The sequence below is a fragment of the Salmo salar genome, chromosome ssa05 (assembly GCF_905237065.1).
Source record: "Salmo salar chromosome ssa05, Ssal_v3.1, whole genome shotgun sequence".
Lineage (NCBI taxonomy): Eukaryota > Metazoa > Chordata > Actinopteri > Salmoniformes > Salmonidae > Salmo > Salmo salar.
The window spans coordinates 39,979,528-39,989,112 of NC_059446.1; the positions used below are offsets into that span (position 1 = coordinate 39,979,528).

Sequence of the window (9,585 nt, forward strand, 5' to 3'; positions counted from 1 at the left end):
CGTCGGAGCTGCCCGTCAGTCAACAGTCGTCGGAGCTGCCCGTCAGTCAACAGTCGCCGGAGTGGTCAGACTGCGCTGAACTGCCGGAGTGGCCAGACTGCGCTGAACTACCGGAGTGGCCAGACTGCGCTGAACTGCCGGAGTGGCCAGACTGCGCTGAACTGCCGGAGTGGCCAGACTGCGCTGAACTGCCGGAGTGGCCAGACTGCGCTGAACTGCCGGAGTGGCCAGACTGCGCTGAACTGCCGGAGTGGCCAGACTGCCCTGAACTGCCGGAGTGGCCAGACTGCCCTGAACTGCCGGAGTGGCCAGACTGCCCTGAACTGCCGGAGTGGCCAGACTGCCCAGACGGTCCCGAGTTGCCAGACTGTCCCGAGTTGCCAGACTGCCCAGACTGTCCCGAGTTGCCAGACTGCCCAGACTGCCCAGACTGTCCCGAGCTGCCAGACTGCCCAGACTGTCCCGAGCTGCCAGACTGCCCAGACTGTCCCGAGCTGCCAGACTGCCCAGACTGTCCCGAGCTGCCAGACTGCCCAGACTGTCCCGAGCTGCCAGACTGCCCAGACTGTCCCGAGCTGCCAGACTGCCCAGACAGCCTGGAACGGCCTGAGCCGGAGCCACCTCCAAAAAATAGGTGGGTTGGGGAGGGGGGGGTGTAGCACAGTGCCGTCGTTGACGGCAGCCACCCTCCCTTCCCTCCCTTTAGTAAGGGGGAATTTTTCTTTTGGGTATTGTTTGGGGTTATTTTTTTTTGTTAAGGTGCTTCCGGGGTAGCACCTTTAAGGGGGGGGTACTGTCACATCCTGGCCAGTATATAAAGTTAATTGTTTTGTAGTTTGGTCAGGGCGTGGCAGAGGGTATTTGTTTTATGTGGTTCGGGGTGGTGTGTTTGTTAAAAGGGTGTTTGGTTTAGTATTTCCGGGTTTTGGTTTATGTCTAGGTAGTTCTATGTGGAGTCTAGTGAGTGTATGTCTATGTTTGGTTAATTGGGGTTGGGACTCTCAGTTGAAGGCAGGTGTTGTCTATCTGCCTTTGATTGAGAGTCCCATATATTAGGGTGTGTTTGTGTTTGGGTTGGGTGGGTGATTGTTCTGTGTTGAGCCTATGCTAGCCAGACTGTTTGTAGTTGTTCGTTCGTTCTTTTTGTTTTGTGATTTTGTACGTTCATTTTTTGAAGTTAATAAATTCTCAAGATGAGCATACACGTACCTGCTGCGTATTGGTCCTCCTTCACCGACAACAACCGTGACACAGGCATGATGTCTACAAAACAAGTGTATCTCCAGTGCTGCCAGGGAGCAGAGGACTTTTGACCCCTTACATCAAGGACAGCAGTCAATTAATAAAACGCAGCCGGCCTTTGTTCACATTTAATTAGCCGCCATCACGTCTGTCTCTCTTGCTAGCTGGTGAAAGGATGCACACAGTGAAAGCAGATAGGGTTATGTAAAGGCCAGTGTTTGTCCCTGTTCCATGACTGTCTGATAGGTGGCCAGTACTGCAGTTTAATGTCTGGAATTAAAGTTGGTGGTCATTTTTTTTATCTTGATGCTAGAGATTAACATTGGCATATGCACCTCACAATTAACTTAGAACTCATATGGTATTATAGCGTGTGGACCTTTTTGGTTCTTTATGAAACTACAACGTTAACCAATTCCAGCAGTGATTTTTTGTCATATCAAAAAGTTTGCCCGGTGGATTCAAGGTACTCTGTAAATAAATACAACTTTGGCTTTGGCTTGAACATCGAATTCAGACATAATTGTTTGAATTGAGTGAAATATAAGGGGTACGGACCCATGACACTCCCCCCTCTCTGCATCCCAAATACCTCCGGAAGGAGGACAGGTAGTCATTCCTTTGGTCCGTTCTGGACCTCAACAGCAGCAGCGAGGGGCACCAGAAGGACGACACTCCCTCTCCTACCTCCTCCCCCAAACCCAGGGAGGGGAAGAGCCCCCCAAAGAGGAAGGTACAGAATTTTATGATACATTTTCACCCTGCATGCGATGATACTATATTTAGGTCCAACAAGAGAACATGTAGTACTCTCGTACAAGGGAACATGTAGTAGATTGAATGTGAGGGAGAGCCTTCTGATGTCCTAGATAGTTCCTTATCTGGTGAAAATGAAATCATTTATTAACTACGTCACATTTTGGTTTGTTCATTATAATAATGTGTTCTTTCTATCTTTTTCTTTCTTTTTCTTTTGTTCTCTGACTCTGTAGTGTTACTCTCTGCTTGTTTTGATCAGCCACCACTATAGGACCGGACATAGAGCTTATTCCTAGCAGAATGAGAGAACTCTTCATCAACTTGTCCAAGATCCCTCTCCTCCTCATCCTTCTCCTCCTCGTCTGTTCTTTAGAGACACTGAGTTCAGTGTTCCAGCTGGCTGGCGGTGAGTAGATTACACTCAGCTGTCCCTCCAGGGGGTTATTAATGAGTTATTCATTAGGTAATGACTGATTCTCTGTCCCACCATAACTAGTGGATGGGTTACACTGTCTGTCCTCTCTGGACGTGTCTAGTCAGATGAACTGACTCGTCCATTTTGATAACTATGAGGAGGAAACCAGTTGAAACCTGTTGCCTACAGTATTTGACTTTGACTAATGTTGTTGTATAATACCACACATAATATAAACATAGTATAAACTAGACGTAACTAAACTGATATATACTATTAGAGCAACGAGACCTTGGGACTCTAAGGTTCTATCTTAAATTTGTCAAAAATAAGTTAGTTACATATAATTGGTCTTTATATGATTCTTCATATGTCTGCGAAGTTAGATTTTAAAGTACATTTTAAGTTATTTTTTTTCAAAGCTCAATCGGTATAAACCAGGGTTTCCCCAACTCGGTCCTAGGGACTCCAAGGGGTGCACATTTAGTTTTTTTCCCTAGCACTACACAGCTGATTAAAATAATAAACTAATCATCAAGCTTTGATAATTTCAGTCAGCTGTGTAGTGTTTGGGCAAAAACCGAAACGTGCACCCCTTGGGATCCCGAGGACCGAATTTGGGAAAAGCTGGCCCCAAACCCATTTTAATCTGCAATCCAATCACAAGCCTGAACAAATACAGATGGGCTAATCAGAACACATCTTTGCCATTTCCTTCCAAGTATGGTCTAGGCTAGTCTAGCCAACAATAATGACACTCAAGAAAAAAACAACACTGTCAGAAATCTTAAACTAAATGATTTTGTCACATCATTCTTCAGTGGTAACAGTAGTTTGTATGTGTTCTGACTATCTACGAACATTCCAATAAAAAATAAATACAAACTACAGTTTACAATATCAAAAACTACAATTTCAACACCACAATAAATGTATACATTTAATCAAAACAAATGCAATTTTCATTTAACAAATTCAGTTAAGTCGGAATCTTGTGTCGTAGATATTTTTAAGCAAAAAGGGAATGGTGAAGTGATCTACGGGACTTTAATGGGGACCAGTATTGAAAAAGCTAAGGTTTTCTTAAAAATGCACAATTCAGAAGTGTCAGATAGAACCTTATGGTTGAACCCAGATTGACATTTCAGAGCCATAAGGTTCAACTGTATCTGTGATTGCACACCCTCTAAAAAATACGGATATACGGATATACACTTTAGGTACTTTTTAAGGCGATGACCTTAATCGGTTACGAAATATGAATTCACTACAAAACAGTTCTGAGATCTGGGATGTGAAAACGTTGATGCTCAATATCTCATAACTATGCTTTGCACAGATAGAACCTGATATTCCCAAGGTAATGACAAACTGATTTATGACTTTTTGGATACTGTACTGTAAGTCAAATGCTGTAAGTACTCTGAACTAGGTGGAAACTCTGTCTATTGACCTGGGGTAATATGTCCTGTATGTGTGTTACTGAAGGTAAGATAGCGAGGGGACATCTTCAAGGACAATATGGTGCTGCCTAACCCATTAGCCGGGCTGGTGGTGCAGATACTGGTCACAGTACCGGTTCAGAGCTCCTCCACATCCACCTCCATCATTGTGTGTGTGAGTGGTTCTCTTCTTCTTGGTGTCTGAATGAGAGTGAAAACATGGCTTGTAAATCTGAACAATTGACTGAATAGCATCAAAGGGACAAGCGACAACAGTATGCTTTTGAATTTGAAACAAAGTGGTTGACCTATTCTCCTCTCTCATTGTCAGTGATTAGTTATTATTATTATTATTTTATTTATTTTACCAGGTAAGTTGATTGAGTTCACATTCTCATTTACACCAATGACCTGGGGAAGAGTTACAGGGGAGAGGAGGGGGGATGAATGAGCCAATTGCAAGCTGGGGAGAATTGGTGACCGTGATGGTATGAGGGCCAGATTGGGAATTTAGCCTGGACACCGGGGTAGGCCATCATTGTAAATACGAATTTGTTCTTGCCTAGTTAAATAAAGGTTAAATAAATAATAACACATATTTTTTAATCTTTAGTGACCACAGAGAGTCGGGACACCTGTTTATCATCTCATCTGAAAGACGGCACCCTACACAGGGCAATGTCCCCAATCACTGCCCTGGGGCACTGGGGTGGTTTTTTTTAGAGCAGAGGAAAGGGTGACTCCTACTGGCCCTCCAACACCACTTTATAACAGTGAGTCTCAGGCGTATGAACTGTCTGCTGCTAATAGGGGTTATCCACAGACACCTCTCATTCACTGTGTGTATGTGACCAGTGGGCATGGCATATCAGTATGCCAGGACTGTCTCTGTCTCAGCAGCTAATCTCAGAGAGGACACGAGAGGGGAATTATGGGCAATTACTGGGTCATTCTACCAACTGGGTGCCTTTTGAGTAGCGTAACCTGGTAGAAAAAAAACACGTTTGTTTCACCAAATTGTAACATTCGGTCATGAAGAGCACATGTTCAACATCTCAAGCATGATTTCCCATCTCAATAGGTTAAATAAAAAAAATGACAATAGTAGGCCTAAGTGACAAGTAAAGTAACAGGGTTGACGATTTCCTCTTAAATCATGAATCCACTTGTGAGAGGGGGAATGTAAGCTTGGTTTAATGCAATATTCGTGCACAATTTCTACATAAAATATCAAAGGGATGCAAAAGGCACTCATTTCATGGAATAACCCTATTACCGCCCAGCAGTCTGTGGGAGCTGTAGGAGCTGTGAGTGTGTATGTGTGTATGTGTGTATGTGTGTGTGTGTGTGTGTGTGTGTGTGTGTGTGTGTGTGTGTGTGTGTGTGTGTGTGCTCAAAGGGTCAGCTACATACGAATCAGTTTGTCGTTATCTTGGGAGGGCCCAGCAAAAATAAAACCAGCTCTTCAGTTAAAAACCTGAGATGCCTCCACTCACTTGCAAATTGCCATCAATTTTTCTGCATTAAAAGTATGAAACCACTTTGAAATATGAAGGGTCAGGTTTGATAATATTGAAGACCATGCGTTACCATAATCATGGAACTTTGAGGAGTAAGTCATTATTGTTTGTGTGTGTCTGTGTATGTGTGTCTCTCTCTCTCTCTGTGTGTGTGTGTGTGTGTGTGTGTGTGTGTGTGTGTGTGTGTGTGTGTGTGTGTGTGTGTGTGTGTGTGTGTGTGTGTGTGTGTGTGTGTGTGTGTGTGTGTGTGTGTGTGTGTGTGTGTACATGCGAGCAAGCATGTGTTTCCTTTCTCACAGTGCTTGGAGGTGCGGTCTACTGTTCCTATCATCATGAGGTCCAACATCAGGATGTCAGTCACCAACACCATCGTAGCCATGATGCAGGCGGGGGAGAGGAATGAGTTCAAACTGTACGAGGGAAGGGGAGAGCAGAGGAGAGGGGATGGAGGGAAGGAGGGGAAAGTGGAGGAGAGGGGGGGAGAGTGGAGAGGAAGGAGGAGGGGAGAGGAATACTGTACTACTCTGCTATTTAGTCTATATGCTGTCATACTTAATGTATAACATCATCTAATCATATATAAGCCTATAAACAGCAGCAATGACATTTTCTCAAGTCACTGAACCCATATCACTAACCTTTTCACATTAAGCACTATACAGATGGCATTACCTGTGCCCATGTCATGACAATTACCTTTATGCTCAGAGCTCAAAGTTCAAAACACTTTATTGTCTATTTAGGGTGAAATGGACACTTTCATTACACACATAACTCAGTCACATAAGTACATTGCATAACAAGGAATATACAGTATAAGGATAGATTACACATTCCAACATTAAAATTAACCAAAAGGGTAGCTTAACAAAAGGAATCAGTACAAGTACCCATAACAAGGGATTAGATGGATTAAAAGAGATCAAACATACAACAAACAACTAGGCTATGTCTCTGTGTTCAGGGTGTTTGCTGGGGCTACCATCCACTACTGTTTCAACTGTCTGTCTGTGCTGGTGCTGCTGCCGATGGAGGTGGCTACAGGGCTGATGACCCACTTGGCCCACATTGTGGTCACCAGCAATACAAATACCTAATGAATACCTGTCATAAACATCCATTCTCTCCCCTCTCTCCGTCAGTTGGATAGCATGGGAGATGAGAGCATGAGGAACAGGAGCCTGGTGAAACACTGGTGCCACACCAATCTAGTTACGGTACTGACCTCTGTCAACACCATCACTGTCTCAACACTGTCGCCTCCCCACTGTCATCGCTGTCATCATTGTCACCCCCAGATCATCTGTCTAACCACGTCATGGTCTCAACAATGGTACCATTTGAAAGGAAACACTTTGAAGTTTGTGGAAATGTGAATTGAATGTAGGAAAATATAACACAATAGATCTGGTAGAAGAAAATACAAAGAAAAAAAACAACATTTTCTTTCTACCACCATCTTTGAAATGCAACAGAAAGGTCCCACTTCTAGCCATCACTCTGGTTGTAATTCCGATGGTGTCCAAAAGATGGCAGCAGTGTATGTGCAAAGTTTCAGAGGAATAACTTGAGGTGTGTGCGAACTATATGACATTTAGTGTGAAGTCACCCAGGTACATTTGGGCAAATCGTGCATTCATATGACATTTTTCTGCAAGAATATCGTCAAATCTGTATACTTGGACTTTGATTTAGCTTTTCCAGTATTAGTAGCCGTATTATAAGTTCAACATTTGCAAAACAAGCAGTTTTCATAACTTCATAACTCTGAATATTCTTATAATTTTTGTCCAAAAGGAAAAGGCATGCTGTTGCAAAAGATTAGCAGCTACATTTTGCGACGGATACAGGGTTTCCAGATACTCCCGTAAAGCCCAGCTCTTTGGCTATCTAGCTAGCTTTGTTTGACCCCGATTGGTGCTTATTTGACAAAGTGTGACGACCGTCGTAGAGAGGAGACCAAGTTGCAGCGTGGTAAGTGCTCATGATTACATTTTATTTAGACTATTAAAACTAAACAAAATAACAAACAAATTGAAAACGACCATCACATTCTGCTGGCTTTCACTGAGCTGTACAAAAACAAGATCCCACAACTGAAGGAGGGAAAAAGAGCTGCCTAAGTATGATTCCCAATCAGAGACAACGATAGACAGCTGCCTTTGATTAGGAACCATACTCGGCCAAACACAAAGAAATACAAAAACTAGATTGCTCACCCCACATCACACCCTGACCTAACCAAACTAGAGCAAATAAAACGTCTCTCTAAGGTCAGGGCATGACACAAAGTTAGAATCGATCAGGTGAAGACCGTCCGTGTCATCAGCGTGCCATGAAGGCGTCGCTCTCTGACCAAATTTGGTGTCCTATAGAATATACTACACCCCTAATGATATAGTGAAGTCTGGTTATGTTTTAGGATCTCTGAGGAATACATACAAACGTGATTTGACTGGTTGAAACAAAGTTTAGGGTTAGATTTTCACAGATTCCTTTCTTTGCAAATTGAACGAGTGGAAATACAAAATCGATCGTGCATGCTATATGGACCTTTTAAGGATATGAAAAAGGATTTTATTTAACAAAACGACACTTCATGTTATCTCTGGGACCCTTTGGATAATAAATCAGAGCAAGAATTCAGATTGTATGTACACATTTCACCTTCAGAGGTGAATTTATCAAACCTATCGCGGTGAAAAGGTGTTTTGTTGTTAGGAGCGCTCCTCAAACAATAGCATGGCATTTTTTCGCGGTAATAGCTACTGTCAATTGGACAGTGCAGTTATATTAACAAGAATTTAAGTTTGCAGCTGATATAAGACACTTATATGTACCGACATTTGTTGTTTCTGTAAAATCTGTGATTGTGACACAAGGTGCTGCATGATTTACAACTGTCCCGTTGACGGAACGCCTATACCTAAGTTAATCAAACATTTTTGACATTACACTAATAACTCAAATATATTTACGGTTTATTTTCATTGTTATTTATTTTGCAGATATTTCGATTGTCTTTTAGATTCGGGTTATTTAGAGTTCAGTTTCATTGCAGAATAATAACTGTATAGCGAAAACATTGTGTCTGTTTCCCAACAGGAAGGCATCTGTTTGCTAATGCGCAGCTGTCAGACCTGGCAGTGGGGCTGGTCCTCCTGGCCTGCTCCCTGGCCCTGCTCTGTTCCTGCTTGGTGCTCCTGTTCAAGCTGATCAAGGTCAAGAGGCAAATGTCATCTAGAAGGTCATCAACACAGGTGGGTGCCCGCTGGAGATAGATTGCAAAATCTTGATACTAAATATGAACTCCACTGGCAAGATTTTCAGACAGACAAGACAGACAGACAGACAGAAAGACACCTAATCACAATCTTGTTCTAACTCTTCTCCCTGTAGACTTGCCGTGCAATTTGGCCTACGGGCTACCTGGCCATGTTCGTGGGATCAGGGATGACCTTCATTGTCCAGAGCAGCTCTCTCTTTATAGGTGAGGGACTTCTGGCTAGGAAAGACATCTACCTACTCGATTCCATGCACGAGTAACAATAAATATGGGCTAAAATACCAAGATTTTCAAAGATTTTCTGTAATGATTGATTATCAATATCATAGACAGAATAATAACGAATAGAGAGGGGTGTTTATGAAATGTTGCATCTATTCACAGAAAGAACACTGATGTACTGTATACCTGAAATATATACAAACACAATCAATTAACTCATACAGAGTCATACATTCTCATTTTATCTCATTGCTCACATGCTGGTCCAGACTAAAACCCCTGTAGTTTGTGAGATAGCATGGCTATAAAGAAAGACAGCAGGCAAACACTTGCAAGTACAATCAGATAAACACTGACCCACTTGGCATCTGGGCCGACAGGTAGCCTAGTGGTTAGAGCATTGGACTAGTAACCGGAAGGTCGCAAGATTGAATCCCTGAGCTGACAAGGTAAAAATCTGTTATTCTACCCCTGAACAAGGCAGTTACCCACTGTTCTTAGGATGTCATTGAAAATAAGAATTTGTTCTTAACTGACTTGCCTAGTAAAATCCAGATCACGTAGTTTGATAAAGTCAGAGTTAAACTTTGCATCTTCATTTGAAAAATGGTTTGAATATTTACAAAAACAATGGATTAATAGATCCATAATTGTTTGATTATCAGGTAAGAAATGCTAATATCAATGAGGTATGTACAC

General features: G+C 42.6%; 1 protein-coding gene across 1 annotated transcript; it reads left to right on the top strand.

Annotated features, from left to right (window-relative positions):
* Positions 1–1,635: 1,635 nt before the first annotated feature.
* LOC106604824 (sodium-dependent phosphate transport protein 2A) lies at positions 1,636–8,924 on the top strand. Its single transcript, XM_045717725.1, is given in 9 exon segments — positions 1,636–1,648; positions 1,791–1,974; positions 2,259–2,411; positions 3,910–4,057; positions 5,687–5,790; positions 6,343–6,732; positions 7,330–7,352; positions 8,484–8,638; positions 8,778–8,924. Coding segments are annotated over 9 exon segments (1,317 nt in total).
* The last annotated feature ends 661 nt before the right edge of the window (positions 8,925–9,585 follow it).